The sequence below is a fragment of the Musa acuminata genome, chromosome BXJ1-10, assembly GCF_036884655.1.
Source record: "Musa acuminata AAA Group cultivar baxijiao chromosome BXJ1-10, Cavendish_Baxijiao_AAA, whole genome shotgun sequence".
NCBI lineage: Eukaryota > Viridiplantae > Streptophyta > Magnoliopsida > Zingiberales > Musaceae > Musa > Musa acuminata.
The window spans coordinates 22,986,491-23,010,042 of record NC_088336.1 but is presented as its reverse complement, the minus strand read 5'-3'; the positions used below and the strand labels follow the sequence as shown (position 1 = coordinate 23,010,042).

Genomic DNA, 23,552 nt, shown 5'->3' with positions numbered 1-23,552 from the left:
ATATTGGATTCTCCTATATCATCGAGGGATTATGGTGTAGTAGCCTAGTGACCCTTTAAGCCCAATATCGAGCAAGTCGTGAGTCATACATGTCAGAACTCCTTCTAGCTCAGTAAATTATTATCTCCATAATAATCAACTCAACTCATTGATCGCAAGTGTACTAGGCCACTACACCGCAGTCCTCAAATGATACCGAGAATTTTAATCTATTAGACTTATCTGTTCTCAGTTACCATATACCAATCTATTTTATATAAAACTTAATTAAAAAAAAAGCTTTCATCTAGTTAATCTCTTCGTTATTAGATAAAATATATAAATCCCTAAGAAATGAATATCTTTGATATTTATTTTCTTAAAGCATATAGCTTATAATGTGTATATATCCATAAAGATAAACGTGATTGGTATCCAATATTTGGGGATAGTCTACTCTTAGTCGATTGCCCATTTCATAGTCTATTATAGGACACTTTGGTATAACAATATACTCCGTTAAAATGATTTCACATCTCTGACAAATCACCCCTTTACTATATTGTCCTAACCTCACATTTCCCATTTCATCAAAGAGATAGCACATATCTCTAGTAGTAATAAATCTGGCCCCACATGATTTACCTTAGAGATGGTTTTTTAAAGACATATATTTTGACCCATAGTTAGAGAGTCCTTTTTAGACATAATTATCATATATGAGGTGAGCCCTTAATAGGTTTACCAATTTTGGTAAATCCTAAAAAAGTGTCATTCACTCTTGGACTCTAACTAAAATATTATTAGATATTATCCCATTAAGCAAAAATAATCTATATCCTTACTGTTCTCACATTTTTTATTTTTTTAATATTATTCATAACGTAACTATTTGTGTATTCATCATAGGATAGGATGATACGTGGTCGAATGGTTAATCAACTAACTAACCACCAAAGAAAACAGAGATCATATGTTACTAACAAGTGGTTGTTGGATTAGTCCGATTAGACCAAACCTAAGAATTGACTTGATCAGTAACTTTGAGTGAGAATCTATCGATAACTACGCTCATAGAATAATTATTTAAATAAATAATAATAATAAAATTATATATATTAACGTTATTTTGAATTATGTATATACAAAGCCATTTATACCACAGTTTAAATCTCAAAACCTATCAACACTCCGCCTTTTTATCTAAATCGAAAAAGAAATGTGTGATCCAAATATAAGATTATCAAGCGTCGTGCATTAGCCTCCTGTGCAGCTTTACTTGCGCACGCGTTACACTTCGTTCTACCTTTGTCGTGATTCGATGAATTTCTGGTGGACCCCACATAAACCGAGGACTAGGGTTACTACGGCTTGGGAAAGCATAATACATTCCAGAGAAGGTGCCGTTTCGCTTGGAAAGAAAAAGACGAAATTTATCAGAGTGAAAAACCAAGATAAAGAGACGAAGAGAAAACCCTCGCGAGTGGCCTCACCATAAAACTCCGACGGCACTAACTCGCCTGCTGTCTTGTCCGCCACCGTCTCCTCCTCCTCCTCTTCGAGCAGATCCGGCGAGCACACGATCCAGGTACGCGTCCCGATCTCGATCTAGCCCCTCTTAATGTCTGAAACCCTAATCTTGACCTTCAGATTCAATGATCCCACAGATCTCGCTCGGAGGTCTCCGATCTGAATGAGTTCTGCCGAATCTTTTGCCTCGATTCTGTTCTAAAGACTGGATTTCTTGATCGATTTCAAGGCCCGAAGGAAAGAAAGGATGGCGCGGTACCAGGTGGACGGGAAGGTGGTCCAAGGAGTCGACTTGCTGAAGCGGCGGCACTGGGGGTGGCGTCTCGACGTCTGGCCCTTCGCGATTCTTTATTCGATCTGGCTCTTTGCGGTCGCCCCCAGCATCGATTTCACCGATGCTCTGATCGTTCTCGGCGGGCTCGCCCTCTTGCACATTCTGGTGCTGCTTTTTACTGCTTGGTCGGTCGATTTCAGATGCTTTGTCCAGTTCAGTAAGGTGTGTGCAAATTTGTTATTTTTACATGTTTAGAGTAGCCGTGCAGCTGAAACGTTATGCTGTAGTTGTATTTATCTGGTCGTTTGGTTCGTCGTCTGCTGTTCTTATCTTCATGTTGAGTTTCATTTTTTATTATTTATGGCCTATTTGATCTACCTTCTGTCCATGCATCATAACGTAATGACTGTCGGAACTTTGTTGACTCCAATTGTTAGAGGTCCACCTGCAAGAACTTATCTTGCACATCTCGCTCAAGCCTTGGAAATTGCAACAAACTAATGATTGCATTTCTATATGACAGAGGCGCATTATGTCTCATGGGCTTTTTATTATCAAATTGATAATTGTTGTCAATTGCATTTTGATTACTCTATGTTCAGTGTAGCAGTTTTCTATACTTTACGTTATAGTACTAAGTTTGACTTGTGGGAAGTGATTGTCATATGCATTATTTTCCATGATGATTTCTTGTTGCATGGATGCATCAGGTAAATGACACTCGTCTGGCAACTGCATGCAAAATAATTCCCGCTAAATTTTCTGGTTCAAAAGAAATCGTGTCACTTCATACGAGGAGACCTGTAAGTTTGTTGCACTTTTGAGAATGCTTTCATTTTTCTTTATGTCATTTCTGGCTTACCTGCAATATAGCTGTACTGTTGTGGCATCCTTCAGATACGAATACTTCTTCTGAGAATAATTTACGCTCATATTACTTCTATGCCAAAATGTTAATGAGATAATTTAAGTGGAAATGATTGCCTTGAGTGTAACAAGGAAGTATCTATTTTGAGCCAAAAGCAACTTTGATGTGAAAAATGAGGATAAGGTAACCAATTTTGGAACTTGCTGGACTTGCAACTGAACAACATGACACTTTTTTCTTGCTAAATGGTCTCTGCTAAATAACGTAGGATAAACTGAGTAGGGACCTTAGGGAAGCAAATATTAACATTCAATTCCCACAAGTAAATTTGTGTTTTCATCCACAAGGTTTGTGATCCCCTGGAGTTTCTACACCTAAGTATGATCACTGCAGGTTGTTTCCTAAGAATTTAATTAATATCTAAAATAGAGTTATATTGCCCTATTGTTGATTTTAAATTTAAAATGCTTCATGAAGCCTTTAGTAACATCCTATCAGCTCCTTCAAATTTCGGGTAATTGCATTAATGAGCCTTACCATGAGGTTTTGCATGGAAGAGAGATTGAACGAATGAAGACTAGTGTAGGGGATGAACAATCTCGAAAATCAACTGGGTTTCCCATATGGATGATCAACTATCAAACACTATTTATTTGGTAAGACATTTGATATATAGTTATATACATAGTGAAGAAGAAAGAAATGCATAATATTTTGTGAAGAAAAAAGATATGATAAGAGTTCAAACACATAATAGTATGATGGATCTTAGGAAAGCAATCTGGACTCAATAGTAAGGATTGTTGCACCACCCGAAATGATATGGTACGAGTGGTATATATCAGTCCGGCATGGATTGTATTATCACAGACAAAATTGTAAATAAGGTGTTCGATGCAATACTTGTGTATGTTCGTGTCTTTTGATTTTGTTCATAACTTGCACAGCATGTAGAGGGTTGGCAGTAGGCTTGATAGTCCCATTTGGTTGGCTTTTATGGTCGTCTTAGGCTTGTAAACACAGGTTATGTGTGGTCGTCGCGCATAGGCAAAATTTTTCGAGAAACAGATCATCCAATCAGCCATTTTAGGGGGTTTTCTAGCTTCACAAAGTTATATAGAGTGTCAGCCAGCACAACACCTAGGAGCTATCTGGGTGGCACATGGCTAGATGGGCTTCTGGGGTAGTGTCTACGGCTGGTTTGCTGTCTTGTTTCGCAACAATATTATGTGGGCACTTGTGGAGATTTTTGGCCGTGGCGGACCACCTTGGACCCTTTGTCGTGCGATCATTCAGAGCTCGTGAAGTCTATATTTGTAATTTGCATTGCTTATCAAATGTTTGTTAAAATGATTGCTTATGAGATAACGCTTCGTCTAACCTGTCTTCTCCTTTGTAGGTTCTTAAAAGACCATAAAAGGTTTCGGGGAGGTTGACCTTTTGCGGACGAACACGCAAAGGTATCGCACGACTTAGGCAAAACTAGTTAAGTCCGTGATAGTACGCAGACCACCTTCGTTTCAGGTGATCCACTTAAAAATTAAAAAAACACGAAAAAGTGATGGGGCTCGTCCAACTCGGCGTTAAAGAATAAAAAGAACCAAATTAGGACTCGCAAACGTGAGCCCTCTTCTTGCATATGATGCCACTGCCCTTGTCACTGCCTTGCTATTGCTGCTTCACCACTATTTTTGTTCCTTCTTCTTCCCTAGTACTCTCCCATCTCTTCTCTTATTCCTTCTTCCTTTGCCTACACTGCTTCCTCTTCTTCCTCCTCCTCCACCGCTTCCTCTTATTTCTTCTTCCTTCTTCCTCTCTTTTTTTTCCTCCTCTGTTCCTCCATCGCCCTTTCCTCTTTTCCTTTTTTTTCTTTCTTTGCGAAACACTGGTACATACCGGTGTATCATGTGTCGGTATATTGTTACATACCGGTGTATCATGTGTCAATACATTGGTACATATCGGTGTGCCATGTGTCGATACACTGGTACTGGCCTATACATATCGGTCTGATTGATCATCGAAATGGGTCCGATACCTGAAACAGTGAAGCTTGCTCAATAGTTATATTTTTTTATATTTTTGAAAAAGAAGAAGGCCCTTATGATTCTCAAGTACATCCTTAGATCCTTTGTGAAACTTCTAGGGTGATATATTCTAAGAATTATTACATTTTTAAAAATTTAGGGCAGTTCTGATTAAGGGTAGCATGGGAAATATTGTTTATATTTGTTTGAAGTAGGAACATAATTAAGGGAGACACGTAAGTGCACTAGTAAAATGCTTTGAGTAAATTAGGATTAGTGGCATGGGGAAATGTAGAGGACCAAAGTTCATCAGAACAATGAGAGGTTTGGTGGCTTCTAATTTGACTAGTGATATTGCCCTCAAGATATCCATGCTATTGAAGTGAAATTGTTGGGACTTACAGCCTGTTCCTGTTTTTGTTTGATACTTGCTATCTTGTTCTTTCAATGAATATAAGTTGATACAATCCCTTGGTTACCAGAGACCTATTATAGAAAAAGTGTGATATTATAATATTAATCGTGTAGTTTTAACCATTTTTATAGTTGATTGCCAAACATATATTGCATAATTTTAGGATAGTTGTTACTCTTGTTTAAATGTCTAGATCACTACTATTAAATAATCTTTTGTATCTGGGAAGTATTAGTTCATATTTTCTTCTTTGGTTGCCAATTACGATGTATGTTAACTGCTGGTTGTTAATTTGCAATTCATTATCATGAAAAACAAATTTCCTTGCTTATTATGATAAATAATTGAAAATAAATTTGTCGTCATGCAGGTGGCAGGATCATCAGCATCTTCAGTTGGGAACACTGATGAAATATATTTTGATTTTAGAAAACAATGCTTCAATTTTTCAGTAGAAAAGAATACATTTGCCAAACTTCCGTATCCTACAAAGGAACCATTTGGGTATTACCTCAAGAGCAGTGGTCATGGATCAGAAGCTAAAGTAGCTGCAGCAACTGATAAGTGGGGGCGAAATGTGTAAGTTTTACTCTGTTATCCAGCTTATTAAATAGTTGATGTTGTTTAAAACCAGTGGTTGTTATGTTGTCTCTTCTTTACTTGTGCTGTTCACAAGAATGCTTAGATGAATTTAAGCAGGAAAAAGCTTGAAATGAACCAAATGAACCATCTTTTGCACTTCATCCAGAGGAGTGCCAGTTTTGACAAGATGTCTGAAGATCTTGGAACTTGGAAGCATTGTGAATATATATCTATAATACATCTTTTAGGTTTGTTGATCACTTGCAGGATTCTATCGATTAGATTAATAGTTTGTTGCAGAAAGTAAGTAGGCTTATTGCCTTAGCTTTTGCAATATATTCTTTTTTCTCACTGGTAAGTTTTAACTTAAGGGCATGCATGTGTCTTTTTGCTTGCTTGGCACAGATGAAATGTCTGAAAAATTTTTCAAAGCTGGTTTTGCTAGCATTTCTCTTGTCATAGGTCTTGTTTACTCAAATTTTGACAAATGAATGATAGTGGTTCATATATACCAACAACATTCCTTGGGAGAGCCATCATTGCTGTTCGTTGGGATTTTACTCGGTCGAATCTTATAACTCTTCTACTGACCTAGTGATCTCTTGCTGGCGGCTGTTTATTCACAACTTGCTCTTAATCATGTTAGGAGAGGAGAGGGTTAATCGTGCTCTCTCACTTGCATAGTAGTAAATTAGTAATATGCCTATATTTTTTTCTATTATTTTCGGGTGTAATTTGACATATTTTTTAGATGACATTTACTTCTAGAGTATAATTTTAAGTTTATATTGGTGTTTAACAGTTAATATGATTATAGAAAGGTTAGGCACATTGTTTACTTTATAGGAGTTGGGTTTGGAGAGTCTTAAAGCTCTCTTTTGGTGGATTTTGGGGAGTGATATGATTACTAAAAAAGAAAGCTTTCTCTAGCAAGGCCTTTAAGTAGGCTATTTATATGAGTGAATGGTTTAGAGCCCTTGAGGCATGTTTGGAAATAGCTTTTTCTTTCCTACAATTAATTTAGCAGTAATATAATAGTAATCTAAATATCTTTCTTATGTAAATAGCCTCTCTACTTACAGGGGTAAGGCATGCTGCATATATTGACCCTTCTAGACCTCGCATGATGCACTAGGATTCCCTTGTTTTTCATAATATCATTCATTATCTTTTCTTCCCTCTCTTTTTCTCTTGGGAGGTGGATTCACCTCCTTGAATTTGAGAATACCTTGATAGGTGGCTCACATCCTATAAACTTGTTATTAGAGAGAGATGGTCCACCATGACCACCATAATTAACTGCACCTTTAAAAAGGTTCCGTGACAATCTTGCTATGGCAACAACTAGTTTAGTGGAGTTAGTTTAGATATCATCCTCAACGGCTGGGAGGAAGTTGGAAACCTGAGACTAATGCAGCATTGCCAGGTGTAGTGTCTTCTTTTGTATCATCATATTAGCCCCTAAAAAGTTCTTTTGTAATTGATAATAATATTGAGCATCAGAATTGTGGTCATTTTACACTCGAGCATTAATGAACATCATCGATCGGTTATTCTTTTACCTTCTCCGTGCCATATAGTGTTTCATAGGTTCTTTAACAGTTCTAATTTTTGCTGAGAAGTCACTGCAAGATGCTGAAAATATCAATCACACTAAAATTATCCTATACAACCTCTGACTGGCAATTACTTCACCTTTTTCAAGCCATAACCAATCAACTGTCGAAAGCTTATCAAATCAAAGTGAGATCCACAAAATTGAAACCTAATTCAACTAAAAGATTGATTATTCTAACGATTCTCACCGATCTACCAGAATTGATTGGGACCTGTTGGGATTAGCCCAGAATCAGTCAGCATTGTTCTGGAATCAGATGGATCTATCAGGACTGATGGAATTGGAATGTGCAGAGGTGAACTTGGATTGGTGTATGTGGACCGAAATCTACTGGATCATGAGCAAGGATTGGTTTGCCATGTACAACTCTGGAGTTTGTGGTTCACGTAGGCATGGCTCACATTACTGGTCCATACCGATATACCAACCAGCTGTTCGAGTTGTACCGAGTGTGTTGGCATATGATACATTGGGGTGTACCAATATACCACCTATACCGATCCTCTATCGGACCAGTACATACCGCTCGTACCGAGCGGTATGCTTCGGTATGTCAAACCTTGCACGTAAGTTGATCTTGAGCCGGATATGCCATCTAGTTTGTTGTTGGATAGTTTTTTGAGACCTTGTTTTAGAAGTATGTACATTTCCTGTGGTTTTTTTTCATTTTGTGTTGATTTAATTTTTTAATGTTTGTATTCCTTGTGAAAGCATATACAGCTAAATGTTTAATTTGGTCCAGTTATTATATTCTCAGCTAGTGGGATTTGTGATTGTCTTAATTTTGTCTACTACACGGATTCTCACTCTGCTTTTGTTTACTAATTTATTTATAGATTTGACTACCCACAACCAACGTTCCAGAAGCTGATAAAGGAGCAAGTTATGGAACCATTTTTTGTGTTTCAGGTTTCCAACCTTGTCCTTATTCTGAATGCCAAAAGTTCTACTACCTTAAAGTTTACTTAATCCCAGCTCTCTGTTGGTATTTTTGATGTAGGTCTTCTGTGTTGGACTCTGGTGCTTGGATGAATATTGGTATTATAGTTTGTTCACACTTTTTATGCTATTTCTTTTTGAGTCAACAATGGCCAAGAGTAGATTAAAAACTCTTACTGAGCTCAGGCGTGTAAGAGTTGATGGTCAGATGGTGATGGTGCACCGCTGTGGGAAGTATGTGTTTACTAATTCAAATGAAGATTTTTTTTGTCTGAGGCATCAGAAACTTAGTTTACTGAATTCGTGGATTCAGGTGGGTAAAGCTTTCTGGAACAGACCTCGTTCCTGGAGATGTTGTCTCCATTGGACGCACCACGGGTCAGGATGGGGAAGATAAATCTGTACCAGCAGATATGCTTCTATTAGCCGGAAATGCAATTGCAAATGAAGCTATTCTCACAGGCGAGTCTACTCCACAGTGGAAGGTGGTTATTATCTCTCTGCCTATGACCTGACTTGGTGCAGAACACTTCATTGATTGTTTTAATTGAACACTGTTTGCTCGTACGTTCAATTCATTTAGTATGTTCAGTTTAGGATGATGGTTTTGCCAGTGACCTTGGCTGAGATTTGGAAATCCCTAATAGATAACTGCTGTTCTAAAACTTTATTTACTCTAGGTTTGAAGATGAGATTAGAGGTTTTGACTCGAATCTGCTGATATGTAGTGAAAGGATGGTATCACTAAGATGCAGGTTTTGACTCGAATCTGCTGATATGTAGTAAAACTTTATTTACTCTCCACTCTTGAGGTCTGTTGCAAATATCACATTTTGTGAGGAATAGTTTAGTTTTTTGTGAATTTTCAAAATGTTGGAAGAGAAATCCAACTAATTCCAAGCAAAGATTGGGAATGTGTTTGCTTCCAACAGTGATTGTATATGGTTAGTTGGTTTTCTCTTGAAAAGTAAAGGTTTTCATTTATTTGGAAACATGATCGTAATGGTTTAGTTAGTAATTGGTATGATAGTTTTATCATACACTTACCAGATAGCAAGTTTTTTGAGGTTACAATCTAGTACTGTATTGGAAGATATGTACTGATGTGGCAGAGTTCCGTACCTGTATAGGATTGGTGTTCTAAACCTTGCTTGAAAAGCAAAATTTTGTTTCCATCGTGCAATGAACAATAATATAAAACCTTATGTAAGATGCGATTCTTCTTAGAATGAGTTTTAGCTTAAGGTCGTTGAAGATTTTCCTCTTTGTTTATTCACTGGTCACTGATCACTTATGTGCAAACAAGAATAACTCATCTTTGCTTTAGGATGGTGAATCATTTTTGGCAAAAAAATCAAGATACTATTCATATTTGATTAAAGTTGTTGACTTCTGTTGTTTGAAGCTTGTAGATCTACACAACATTCCTAGTCTGATTTATTATTTTTGTACCTATAAGCATTTTTGTCTAGGCATGTTTCCCACGTGGTTGGCCAATAACCTTTGAAGACTGACTATAAAGTTCAATCTTCAGTACAATGTAAATGTCAAATTATACAAGATAACTTGGAAACGTGTTGGCTACTAGTCTGGGTGCATTTGGGAACACATTTGAAATATGTATTGAGGCCCCAATGCATATTTTAAATGAGAATTGATATTTGATAATTTTTTTTTTCAAATCGTATTTGGCAAATACTCAAATGTTGATGCTATTTCAAGGTAGCATTAGCAGGATGCTAATGTAATTTTTTAAATTCCGAAAGAATCCTTTAACGAGCTACAACGGTGTATTGTGGTGACCATTAAATTATATTCTTATTTTTTTCCTTATCGAGATAGTTTAGGATTTTGTTCATTACTTCTACAAGAGTGCCTTTTGACAATAATCTCCAAGCGTCCTTTGTCAACTTTCACAATTTTAAGTGGCATGATACACCACTTGTGGAGTACCAAGGGTTGTTACCATTTGTTATATCGTGTTCATATGATAAACAACTGGTGTAATTGATGTTAGGCAGAAACCCTTGGGTAACTTGATGGAAGAACGCATAACAAATTTGTCCTTTAATTGTTACATTACATGAATATTGTATTTATAGGATATACACTCTTTTTGTATTTAGGAATTCCTCTAAGTAATATTATTTTGTGTATTGATGAATGATTATGCTGTCATGAGTGCTTTTCGGCAGGAAAGAAATATATTGATATCGAGATTCTTACTTTTTCAAAGGACTATGGAAATCTAAATAATGATCTATGAACTTGTTATTAAGTTAAATGTGTCTATCAGTGCTTCTGAATCAATAGATGGTGATCTTAGTTAACTTGGAATTATACTTTGAGAAAACCGAGCAGCATTTTTCATTTCAAGGTTTACTCTCCTAAACTTGGAAAATGTATAGGGATATAGGGCATATTGCATTGAGGTGGAAACAAAAATCTTATGACTGAAACTTGAGAGAAATCCATTAGATCTAGTTAAGGCTGTCTTAGGATAATTACGAAACAAACATGATTCAGTTAATGCAGCAACTTCTCTTTTCGCTGTTCATAGCTTCTTTTTTCTTATGATGATAAATTAGATTAAATTTTTTGGATCCACCACATATTTACAAATACTTGTCGCAGTTTCTTCTTCCACAAGCAAGTGCCCAAGTTTTTCTTGCCTAGATTATTTAGTGAAACTCAGAAGTAATTCTACAGTCTCTAAAACTTATTGTTTAACCTACTCTAGGATATTCCTTCTGGGATGCTGTTGTGCACTCTGGCACTCAGTGGAATTTACAGGTGTATGTGTCTGTCACAAAGAGAGAATTAAATGGTCGGTGAAGGCTTCACACTGAAATTAAACTTATTTTTTCATCTGTTAATTTGGTCAAATTTATATAATAGTGTATTTGTTTTGACTTGGCAACAACTTGTGCATGTTTAATGTTCGTGGATGATCACAATGGAGAAGATTGTATGCTATTACGAGGTCTATTTGCTATTCTGCAGGCTGAGTTTTTCATGTTTTGACTACTTGTTCTTTGAATTTCAAATTTGTTTCTAGGTTTCAATTGCTGGTCGAGGTCTTGAGGATAAATTGTCTATTAAAAGAGACAAAAATCATATCCTCTTTGGTGGAACGAAGATACTGCAACATACTCCAGATAAAGTATGTATTGGTTACAATGCAATTATCTTTGCTTTCAGTGAGAAATTTTATCACTTTATTTTTCTTGATTAGAATTCTTTGCCCTTTTCTTTGCATTTTAGAGTTTTCATCTTAGAACACCTGATGGGGGATGCCTGGCTGTTGTGCTGCGAACAGGATTTGAGACAAGCCAGGGCAAATTGATGCGAACAATTTTATTTTCCACTGAGAGGGTAACTTCTGATTCTCAGTTAAGAATCTGCCATGGGTTATAAGTGGACTATGCATGTTTAGTCTAAGGATATTCTTTTTTCAAAATTGGTGTTTCAGGTAACTGCAAATAGCTGGGAAAGTGGCCTCTTTATTCTATTTCTAGTTTTTTTTGCAATCATTGCTGCGGGCTATGTTCTTAAGAAGGTACCATAAGCTTTTAGTTACCTAGTTCTTCGTGCAATGGAACTGAAGTTAGTTTAGTTTCTCTTTTTACAATTGTAAAACCTATTGTTGTTCCTTATTTGTGATGCTTCATTAGCATTTGTCTAACAAAGGAACTTCTGCATTTAGGGATTAGAGGATCCAACAAGGAGCAAGTACAAACTTTTCTTGAGTTGTTCGTTAATAATCACTTCTGTGATACCCCCTGAACTACCGATGGAGCTATCTATAGCTGTTAATACTTCTTTGATTGCACTAGCAAAGCGTGGTATTTTTTGTACAGAGCCATTCAGGATTCCATTTGCTGGGAAGGTCAAAATGAGTACCTTACACAATTTCTTGCATGCCAATGGTATTCTTTCAATGATTGCTTTGTTAACAAACTGAAAATTGCTGTAGGTTGACATATGCTGTTTTGACAAGACGGGAACTCTTACGTCAGATGACATGGTATGCCAAATGAATAGTATGTCTTATTTAAGCTGTTATCATCTGATTTTGAAATACTTTGATCGAGTTCCAGGAATTCCAAGGTGTAGTTGGTTTGGATGATACTGAAAATTTGGAGACTGATATGGCTAAGTTGCCTGAGCGTACTGCACAAGTTTTGGCTGCCTGTCATGCTTTGGTCTTTGTAGAGAATAAACTAGTAAGTTTGGAGTGAAAGCTAGAGTCCAGCAAAATTATGATCCTGTGTACTGATAAATTATCATCGAGTATTACCTATAATCTTGATTTATGCTTAAAACATGGTTTGCAGGTTGGCGATCCTCTTGAAAAGGCTGCACTAAGAGGAATAGATTGGATATACACATCTGATGAGAAGGCCATCCCCAAAAAGTAAGCTTCATTTATATAAAAAATTATAATGTGGGAGGATGATAAAACTAATTACTTATTCAAACAACTTATAGAAAAAGCCTTGTGTTTTTTACATTCAGCTGTTTGCTACATGTGGGAGTACTTAGATGGTTTTTGGTCTGAGGTTAGGACTGAACTAAAAGCCTATATTTGGTTCAAGCAGGTTTCTATACGCTGGAACTCTGCATTAATTTATTAGTTTTACTTTGAATTTCATGAAAAGGTAGTTGATCTGATTGGAGGACATATCCAGTGACATTGGACCTCAGTTATTTTATTTTTAATTTTCAATTCTTTCAGGACATTTCTTTTTAAATAAGCTGGCTAATCTAAAACACTTCTTTCATGATATCCAGGTAATTGACAATTAAATCAATTGGTTTGGTCTTTTTGGTTCGATGTGAGTTGGATAAGGGCTTATACTAGAGATGACTTCTATCATGATACTAGAGATGTGGTTTGGTCATTTTCCCTAGGAGCTTGGTGGGTAATTTTCCTTCGGAGCTATATCGTGATTTCCAGAGTCTAGACAGACAGTATAGTGTGCTACCAAGTAGTCATATCAAATCTTTTTGTGAGGAAAGATACAAATCAGTTGATAATGAACATATACCAATGATTGCCATCTTGTGTATTGGTCCTTGGGACAATGGGTAGGTATTGGTCAGTAAGTGTGTGTCTGCACACCTTTGGATAGGGATGAGATCCTGACAGCTGTCCAGGTCTGACTGATGCATATGGAAACATTAATAATTCTTTGGTGGGAAGATTACTGTCAAAAGTCTGTTAAGGGCTTTTTTTTCTGCTTGCTGCATAATAATTACCAATATATACACAGAACTTGAGCATATATTGGATGGACAATCTGTACTTGAACAATCCATGAATGTATCTCATTATGGTTGGTTATTTTGAAATTTAGGAGCTATATCTGAGGTCTCAGTCACTGGTGACATGAGCTTGGCTGCACAAGTATTATTCTAATTTCAGATAGAGAATTCTATTGTCAGATTGAAAACTGCCAACCTACAATGCATCTGCTACAGCTTGATTCAATGTTACTTATCTGAGCCTAAACTCTGTTTTTCCTAGGTTGTTTGCAGCCTATTCTTTCGTGCCAGTTGCTGCATCTTAACAAGGCAATTGGCTTGAAATACATGATCTCCATGTAACGATATTTCTCACTTTGATTCACCAAATATGTCTTCCCTTTTCTGCATCCTTTTTATGCTACAACTACAGTAGAGATCTCCTTACCTGGTTATGAATTTTAACGTACCAAAATATACCAATAGAGACATTTCCTGTTTAATATGTATTGCCACTCTTGCAGTCTCTTTTTGCTCTTTTGTGCTTCACCTTAACAGTTTCAGCACTCATGCTCTATTTGCAACCACTTCTTGATGGAAAGGGGGCTAGCATTATTTGGTTTTGTGCTTACACCCCTGCTTTCCAAGCAAATAGTTTACTAGACGAGGCAGTAAGTGGAAGCATTACATAGTGTTGTTGCATATAGTGTGTGTTTCATTTTGTGACGGCATTTTCAAAATGACATGTTATCGACGGCACTGGAAATTTTGCTAATTCCAGCTATAGGATCCTGTGCCATTAAACTATATTACAGTTTGACTTGAATCTTAAAAGTTTTTTTGGGGATGATGTGTCAATTTAATATTTTGTCTTCACTTGAATTCCAGGTCTGGTGGTCATCCTGTGCAGATTGTACAGAGGCACCATTTTGCCTCTCACTTGAAAAGAATGGGTGTTATTGTTTGTATTCAAGAACAGTTTTTTGCATTTGTGAAGGTTGGTACTACTTTAAAATAATTTCTTATGTTCTTTTCCTTTTGGATCAATTTATGATGACTTTGTTAGTGCCTATGTATATTTGTTTCACTAATGTGTACGTGGTCAAAGGTTTTGATGAAGCTGGATGCTTTTACTTCATGTCCATACCTCATAAATGATTTCTTGTTCTGTAAATTTGAGTTATTTTTTCCCACTTGTCCTTAGGAATTATTTAGTTCAAAATCATATAATATTTCGTTGCTTGTATCTGAAGACTGTAGAAGCTGAATGAGTTTTCACATGGTTGCCTGAAAATCTTTTTTCTATGGAAAGAACAATCTGATTATGATGATTAACTGTAGTCGAAAGATCACTTACTAGTGTCTTCTCTCCCTTCATCATCTGTCACTTAATTGTATGTGATTCGCTACTTAATTAGTGTCTATTCACTTTGTGTTAGGCAGATGTTATTACAACTTCTGTTATTAGCCGAAACTCTGTTAGAATCTTGAAGCAGGGGCTAATTGTTAATGACAGGGTGCACCAGAGACTATTCAAGATAGGCTAATCGATGTTCCTGCAACTTATGTCAAGACATACAAGAAGTATACACGGCAGGGGTCGCGGGTTCTAGCTCTGGCATACAAGACGCTTCCAGAAATGACTGTAAGCTTAATTATGTTGTTGTATATTCTCTGTTACTTGTGAGATAATAATTGCATCTAAGAGATGTGTTTTTTTATCTTAAGATGTAAACTGTTGAGATATTTAGGCATATATTGGTTGTCAAAAAAATCATCATATATAATGACTCTTTTTGAGTTATTGTACTGATCACTATTATATTTTTCTTTACAATTTCCTTATTATTGGTTATCTTTGCTACTCTGAGGTTGTTAAATAATATACAATTATTATATTTATATCTTTTGCCACAAGATGGGAAACTGAATCAAATAAGTGCTAATATGCCTTGACAAGGGTATTAACTTATGGGGTTGTCATGTCCAAGGCATGAAATCCCTTGCAATTTCTTCACTATAAATAAAACTTGATTGAATGAACCATTGCCATGTGCTTGATGGTCTACTACCTATATGTTATGAAACTTGTGCAGGCTTCTAGCATAGTCAATATCAAAACTTGGCATGATTTATCCTGAAAGCACAGGCTAATGTGATAATATTGTGTGCTAACATATTATATAAGGGTAAAGGCCCATGTGAAACATAGAGTCATGTGGATTAGTTGTTGGATTAGATTCTTCGTTGGAAGGAACTCATATAGCAAAAACTACAAGTAATGGTAGTGCCACATGAACATTGTGTACTAAATTGCTAGTGTGAATTTAGTGGGTATGAATCCATAAGAATCAGAAAAAGAACATGGGGTTAGTCTTGTCATCAATGGTTGGTATTTTTTTCCTGTAAACCTTAATGGTACATCATTGCTTGAAACTAGGTTTTTGTCACAAAACAAACATCTTCGACTATTTGTGCTGTCCAGCGGCATGGGGTTGTGACAGTACATTTTTTCATGATATGGTTGGCTGAGTTTGATATGGTAATGGAGTATAAACCCAGAAAGGCAAATGTCATGGTCGATGCATTGAGTCGGAAAGTGGAGCGTGTGAATGTCGTATAATTGAAGGGCAGAGGCCAAGCAAGTCAGTTGCACTCCAACTTTCTTTCCAGGATCAAGGATGGTCTGTACAATGATCCTCAGGCAGTAACCCTGATGCAACTCATTAAAGAAGGCAAGGTACGACGGTTTTGGGTCCAGGAGAGACTCGTTTACACTAAAGGGAATAGGGTTCGTTTACACTAAAGGGAATAGGGTTTATGTTCCTCGAGTGGACAATCTGAGGCATGAACTCTTAAGAGAGTGTCACGATTCCCTTCGAGTGGGACACCCAGGCATTCACAGAACCTTGGCTCTTGTGGAGAGGGCCTTCTACTGGCCGAAGATGGGGACTGATGTGGAGGAATATGTTCGAACGTGCCTTACTTGCCAACAAGACAAGGTGGAGCAGCGGAAGTCGGTGGGACTTTTGGAGCCGTTGCCCGTACAAAAAAGGTCGTGGGAGAGCATTTCCTTGGACTTCATATCAAGCTTGCCGACAGTAGGGAGACTCGGATCGATACTCGTGGTGGTCGATCGATTTTCAAAGTAGAGCAACTTTCATTGCTGCTCCCCTACACTGTTCAGTAGAGGAGGCGACCAAGCTGATGATGAAGGATGTGGTGAAGTATTGGGGAGACCCGCATAATATCATCAGTGATCGAGACGCTCGGCTCCTGGGACGATTCTGGACCGAGCTATTCAAATTGTTGGGGTCAAAGTTATACTTCTTCATAAGCCTCCACCCCCAGATGGATGGCCAGACTGAAAGGATAAACTCGCTCCTATAGCAATATCTTCGGCACTACGTGAGTGCCAACTAACGAGATTGGGTGAAGTTGTTAGACATTGCCGAATTCTCCTACAACTTTCAACGGAGCTCTGCGTCCAACAAGAGCCCCTTCGAGATCATTACAGGGCAACAACCATCAACTCCTCACACCATGATAATCGGGTATACTAGGAGTAGTCTGTTAGCCTACCACTTTGCAAAGGAGTGGCACCGAAATGCAGATATTGCGCGATTTTACTTGGAGAAGGCAGCAAAAAGAATGAAGATGTGGGCTTAGCTGGAATTGCCTAAGTCGTGAGGCACCCTTGCGGCAAAGACGCGAACTTAGCTTGCGTTGCCTAAGTCGCGCCTATGTGTCCGCAAAGATCAGCCCACTTGCAACCTCTCGCAGGTTCCGAAGGACCTGTAAAAGAGAAAGTTGATTAGTTCAAAGAACGAGCTGTCACGGACTTAGCTGATTTGCCAAAGTCGTGCGGCACCCTTACGTGTCCGTCCGCAAAGGTCAGCCTCCCCGAAACCTCTCATGGTCCCTTAGGTCCTACAAAAGAGAAAACGGGTTAGAGAAAGCGCCTCACTCGGGATCCACAAGTAAACATTTCAAGAAACACTTCATAGACAATGTGAATTACAAATAGACTTATAAATAGGCGTAAATGGCCTATTTATAAATAAAGGTTCGTGTCTTGTAGTTTGCTTGTCTCTCCAAAGTATCCTTACCATATTTGATTTACACCTAATGAAATAAATATGTATCACAAAATGGAATTATGGAGAAAATCCGAGGGTAGTGACATTGTGCAACATATGCAGTGAAATAAGTTCTTAGATCATGTTTTAATCACCCTGCATTATCCAAGTGAATTGATGAATGTTAAACAGTTAAAGTATCCTAAAATTTTAGGGTTTAAATTTGGACAATGAATTCTTTATCAGTCCTAATCCCATTACCTATACGGCAGCAAATGTATAAGGTTCCTGCCAATGCTAGGTCTGACAAGTGTCAATGTGTGCAGCCTTACTTCTGCGAGCTGATAGATTGTTTCCTTGACACAAGCAATATTACTATGACAGAAACCCATAGTTATGATTCATAATATATAATTTTCTCCTGAGAATTATCTCCTAGAGTGGTTGAGTAGAACACATTATTAGAACTACACCAACAATCCACTTGAACTATTTGGATTTATTTGTCATTCTGCTTTTTTGGTATATAACCTTTTATATATTATTTGGATAATACGGAATCATTCTTTTTGATAAATTGGATGCGATTACTGTCCAGTTATATAGTGTAGTGACCAACATAAATATTAGATTTTTTTTAGTACAAAGCACTGTTTTGTTAAAAGATTGTCAAATCTTATGACATCTTATATTGACATGACAGGTAAGTGAAGCTAGAAACCTCGAAAGAGATGTGGTGGAGAATGGTTTGACTTTTGCTGGTTTTGCGGTAATGAAGCTTACAGACTTGCCATTTATGTTTCCATTTCTTGTACTCTGCCCTTAAGACAATTTTTTGAAGTACTGATGATGATCATAATGCCGTTCAAATTACTTGTGGTTTGGTCTTGATGCTTAACAGGAATTGTCTATCTACAGGTTTTCAGTTGTCCAATTCGTTCTGACTCTGCCACTGTTTTATATGAACTGAAAGGTTCATCACATGATTTGGTATGTCATGCATTGCCTGGCTTGATAAGCTCAAATCTTCTGATTTATTTATTATTACACTATTGAATCTTTTTTTTTTGCCTCTAATCGAAACATAAATCATCTCAATGGTGGCAAAAAAACATGTAGTCAACTCCAGATAGTTGGGAGTTTATCTTTTACTGTACCTTGGAACTCTGTGAGTTGTAAGTTGAATTGAGTTCATCCATTATGAATGTAAATAGAGTAGCTATATCTTGTTGTATTTTAGCTTTTCTATCTGACTTTTTTCTTTCAACTTCCTGTGAAGTTTATTGACGTCAAATCAGTATAGAGAATGTGAATTAACATCTACTATACTATAGATGTTTGTGATTAGTTAAAATGTGTCATACTGGTTAAAACCCATTTCTTAGAGAGAGGATGAAAAACGGAAAGCTCTTAGATGATTTCCTGTTGTCGATTCTGTTCTATCCCTGTAGCTATCAGAAATTAGTGGACTTTGTTTCTCTTTGTCAGTATTTACTATTTCAAAGGAGGATGGCACCTACAGTGCACAAGAGGACAAAATGGAGAAAGGAAATAATGAAAACCATGCTCAAGACTTAATTAGGAAATTAAATTGACATCTAATGATTAAAGAACATTTGCGATGAACAAGAATATGTTCTAGTGCATTATAGAGAGAAAAACTAGGAGCAAGAGAAAGGGAAGCAAGAAGTGTTCCTCTTGTTTTCCCAATCCTTGCTTATTGTATGATAGTTGTTGATTTTGATCATACTCCAGAATGTTTTGTCAGCATTTGGGTACTCCTTAAGTGTTTGCTATAACAATTGATGCAAGAAAAGGACTGTATCTCTTATAGGAGCAAGAGTCCTTTGCATATGGTGGTGGGCTTTTTATCTTAGTATCTCAACTTTCTACTTTGATTTGTCATCATGGTAACAATAGTCTTCTTCAAGGCTTGGTGGAATGGAATGGTAGAAAGTCATGGTGGGAATAGAAGTAGAAACAATCTTGACAAAGAAGAAAAGATATCTGCAGGCCAATTGGCCAGGGAAACAACTTCATTTTCATTATAACTTTATAAGTAAATTACACAATCATCGTCTTTCTCTAATGCGGATACCTGTAAATATTTTTAGACTCAGCAGTACAACTTACAGGAGAACCACAGACCACTGAAAGAAGAAATAATATAAAGGAATAATTAACCTACCCTGCTACCCATCCTTTCTAGAGTTTTACTTATTCTTGGACTTATAAATTTACCTCTATTAAATATTAGCTGTGTTCTACCTTCCTGTCTGATTAAGAGTTTAAGACATCTACAGAACTGGCTTTCCCTTTGCATAAATAGCCCATGCCACTTGTTTGAGTCTTAATAGGACTCTTGAGACTATATGTTAGCTACTTTAATGCCATGCCATCCATCTATTTTAGAGAAGAAACTGGAGTCTAAGTCTCTCTAAATGGAGGTTCTGAATCTTACCCATAAATGAAATCTAGACCATACTGTAACTTGTTTGGTATGTAGCAGTTACCTCCACCAATATTAGGTGGAAACGAGCTATCATTTCCTACTAACAAGCCGTAATGGCATTTCCTGTTATAATTAGGACTATACCTTTTTTAAGTCAGGACTTTGTGAATCTGATCTGAATTTTAGAACTATTAGAACTTATTGTAATTTGACTCCAAAATGGATCTACACCTGAACATGACTAGCTTTACAACTAGATAAATACAACACAATGTTGATTCAAACTTTATTTTTATCATAACTCTTGCATCATTCTGGATCATTCATCTAGTAGAATTGGAAAAGAAATATTCAAAATCTTTGTATTAAAAATTTGATGTTGTATATGCTAACAGATATATTTGTGTCAGGTGATGATTACTGGTGATCAAGCTCTGACAGCTTGCCACGTGGCCAGCCAAGTTCATATTATCTTTAGGCCTGCATTAATTTTGGCCCGAACAAAGTGTGGCACTAGCTTTGAGTGGGTGTCACCTGATGAAACTGAGATGTTTGCCTACAGGTAAAAAATTTGGTCAAGTATTGAGTCTGAGCTACTTGCACTTTTTTAGGTATCACAAGTAAAATTTTGTTCAGTCTTTAGCAAAGGATTACCTTATCATATAAATTTTGCTTTAATATCTTGTTTCTATACACAATATCTTGTCAGTGATACTTGCTTTAAAGAAATCAATCTATGATCTTTATACATCTCATTTGGATTTTCTTGAGATAAATAAATCTTGAGTTTGTGGTTGTTACAGTGAGAAAGAGGTAGAAGCGCTGTCAGATACACATGATCTTTGCATAAGTGGGGATTGCTTTGAAATGCTGCAGAGAACTGGGGCTGTTTTTAAAGTTATACCTTATGTGAAGGTTAGTAATGTCATCACAGTTTTCATGCCAACTTACCATATATGCGTCTTTTTTTTTGCAGCTGATGCCACTGCTATAATTTCAGGTTTTCTCACGGGTTGCTCCTGAACAGAAAGAACTTATTTTGAATACTTTTAAAGCAGTTGGTAGGATGACACTGATGTGTGGAGATGGAACCAATGATGTCGGAGCACTGAAGCAGGTAAGATGCCTTTTTCCATTCCATTTTGTTAAATATGAAACTGGCACTCAGTATGTAGTCCCTAGTTGAACCAAGATGCAGGTCTTACTTGTACCAGAATACTGGCACTCAGTATGCTGGTACAAGCTGTGGTTTCAAGAAGGATGGGGGAGGAGAGGAGAAGGAAGAGGAGGCAGTGGAGAATGAGGAGGTTATGGGTGGGCAGGCCGGTAGTGGCCAGCAAGAAGGCAAAGACATGGGGTTGTAGAGAGATCGTTGGCACATCATTAAGGAAAAATGAATCAGGTGTCTCATTGTCATCTAACCACATTGTTATACACTTAAGCATCAAAGACAACTAAATTTAGAGAATGTAAAACTCATCTGACAGATGTGAACCAAAACGCAGTACAAGAAACATTAGCAGTTTGAGAAATAATGTTACAATTGGGGTTTGAAAACCTGCTTGCATTGACTGAACCAGGTAGTAAATAGTAAATACCAGTTCGATGGAGACCCAGGCTGCAGACCAGCCCATTTTGGGCGGTTTGGGTCCAGTTCGAACTTCAGGATTATTATAAAAAAAAACCCTGGCTATTTGTTTATAATGTGCAAAGCTGGTTTTGTTCTCTCTGTGAAATGGGCCACGGAAAAATTGAACTATTAATTTATGAAACATTTGCTGTCATCATTACAGTATAAGCTATGCTTTTAAGTTTTACGAAACCTAGATTGATGTCTCCTAATTCCATTCTTCTCTTTTTAGCCTAAACACCATTTAATTTTTTTCTGATGTTCAGGCACATGTAGGTATTGCTTTATTGAATGCTGTACCACCAGCTCAATCAGGTGATGCATCATCACAGAAGCAACCATCAAAACCTGAAAATAAAGCAGGAAAAACTAAAAAGCCAAAGGCAACAGCTGAGTCATCTCATTCCGCTGAACCTGCCAAAAGTATTACAGCAACAAGCAACCGTCATCTCACAGCGGCTGAGAAACAGCGTCAAAGAGTGCAAAAGATGATAGATGAAATGAATGCAGAGGGTGATGGTCGCGCTCCAATGGTTGTCAAACTTGGTGATGCCTCAATGGCCTCACCTTTCACAGCAAAGCATGCCTCTGTGGCCCCCACTCTTGATATCATTCGTCAAGGTCGGAGTACCCTTGTGACTACGCTCCAAATGTTCAAGATTCTTGGTCTGAACTGCTTAGCAACTGCTTATGTGCTGAGTGTCATGTACCTGGACGGTGTGAAGCTTGGAGATGTTCAGGCTACCATCAGTGGGATATTCACAGCTGCTTTCTTCCTTTTCATCTCCCATGCTCGTCCTTTGCAGACACTCTCCAGTGCTCGACCTCATCCCAACATTTTCTGCGCCTATGTCTTTCTTTCCCTCATCGGTCAATTTGCCATGCACTTGTTCTTTCTGATTACATCTGTCAATGAAGCCTCAAAGTTCATGCCAGAGGAATGTATCGAACCAGACTCCGACTTCCACCCGAACCTAGTGAATACTGTATCGTACATGGTGAACATGATGATCCAGGTTGCAACCTTTGCTGTTAACTACATGGGCCATCCATTTAACCAGAGCATACCTGAGAACAAGCCTTTCAAATATGCATTATTTGCTGCAGTCGGTTTCTTCACAGTAATCACCTCAGATTTGTTTAGGGATCTAAATGACTGGTTACAACTAGAGCCGTTACCTGAGGGGATGAGGGGGAAGCTGATGCTATGGGCTACCCTCATGTTCCTGGGTTGTTTTGGTTGGGAGAGATTGCTAAGGTGGGCATTTCCAGGTCGAATGCCATCATGGAGAAGGCGGCAAAAGCAGGTGGCAGCTAGCATGAACAAGAAGCTTTTGTAACTAGTTTTTCTAATTAATATGGTACAGCCACAGGATGTTCACTTTGATTACTGATCAAGAGGCGCAGACACATTTGATGAGTTATGAGGGTGTTGCTCTGCCATTTCCAGTATAGCCCGACAATTTTGCTATAGATTTGATGAAATTGATGTTAAACAAGCATGCATTGATCTATGTCAAGGTCCAGATTGTTTTGCATTCTCTCAGACATGCCTGCGATATTTTTTTTTTTTTTTGCTTTGCATTCCCACTGTTGCGGGAGGGAAATCATATGCACACGAAACTGAACTGCAAATGCAGCCTTATTTTACCTGTCATCGAAAACAGAACATTCACTTGTTTCATTCTGAATTAATGGTTAAACATTTCGTTGCAAATGAATGGTGCTTAATTGCCTTGTTAGCAGGAGGTTGCTTGCAGATATTGATTGCGTGACATAGTTTTGTTTACTTTCCGTTTTAGACCTAATTGAGCTTTCTTGACAGGATGATTCTAACAGACAAAGATCAGCTTGCATGCATGGCTTGGCTATTTTCTACCTTCTGCCTATCAAACGAGTAAACTGCTTTACC

At 37.4% G+C, this 23,552-nt stretch overlaps 1 protein-coding gene across 2 annotated transcripts; it reads left to right on the top strand.

The window, feature by feature from the left end:
* Nucleotides 1–1,379: 1,379 nt before the first annotated feature.
* Nucleotides 1,380–23,371, top strand: LOC104000623 (probable manganese-transporting ATPase PDR2). 2 transcript variants are annotated; one of them, XM_009422708.3, is made up of 22 exons: nucleotides 1,380–1,567; nucleotides 1,739–2,005; nucleotides 2,494–2,586; nucleotides 5,464–5,672; nucleotides 8,130–8,202; nucleotides 8,294–8,466; nucleotides 8,546–8,717; nucleotides 11,291–11,395; nucleotides 11,497–11,607; nucleotides 11,705–11,791; nucleotides 11,939–12,121; nucleotides 12,209–12,259; nucleotides 12,333–12,458; nucleotides 12,570–12,649; nucleotides 14,368–14,476; nucleotides 14,996–15,124; nucleotides 18,262–18,327; nucleotides 18,477–18,548; nucleotides 20,421–20,572; nucleotides 20,814–20,925; nucleotides 21,011–21,127; nucleotides 21,907–23,371. In XM_009422708.3, the coding sequence occupies exons 2-22, from the start codon at nucleotides 1,757–1,759 to the stop codon at nucleotides 22,978–22,980; spliced, it is 3,543 nt and encodes a 1,180-aa protein (XP_009420983.2). In that variant the 5' UTR covers nucleotides 1,380–1,567; nucleotides 1,739–1,756; the 3' UTR covers nucleotides 22,981–23,371. The 2 variants fall into 2 exon arrangements, with proteins under 2 accessions (XP_009420983.2, XP_009420982.2); XM_009422707.3 differs by having other exon boundaries at nucleotides 1,400–1,567; nucleotides 1,647–2,005.
* The last annotated feature ends 181 nt before the right edge of the window (nucleotides 23,372–23,552 follow it).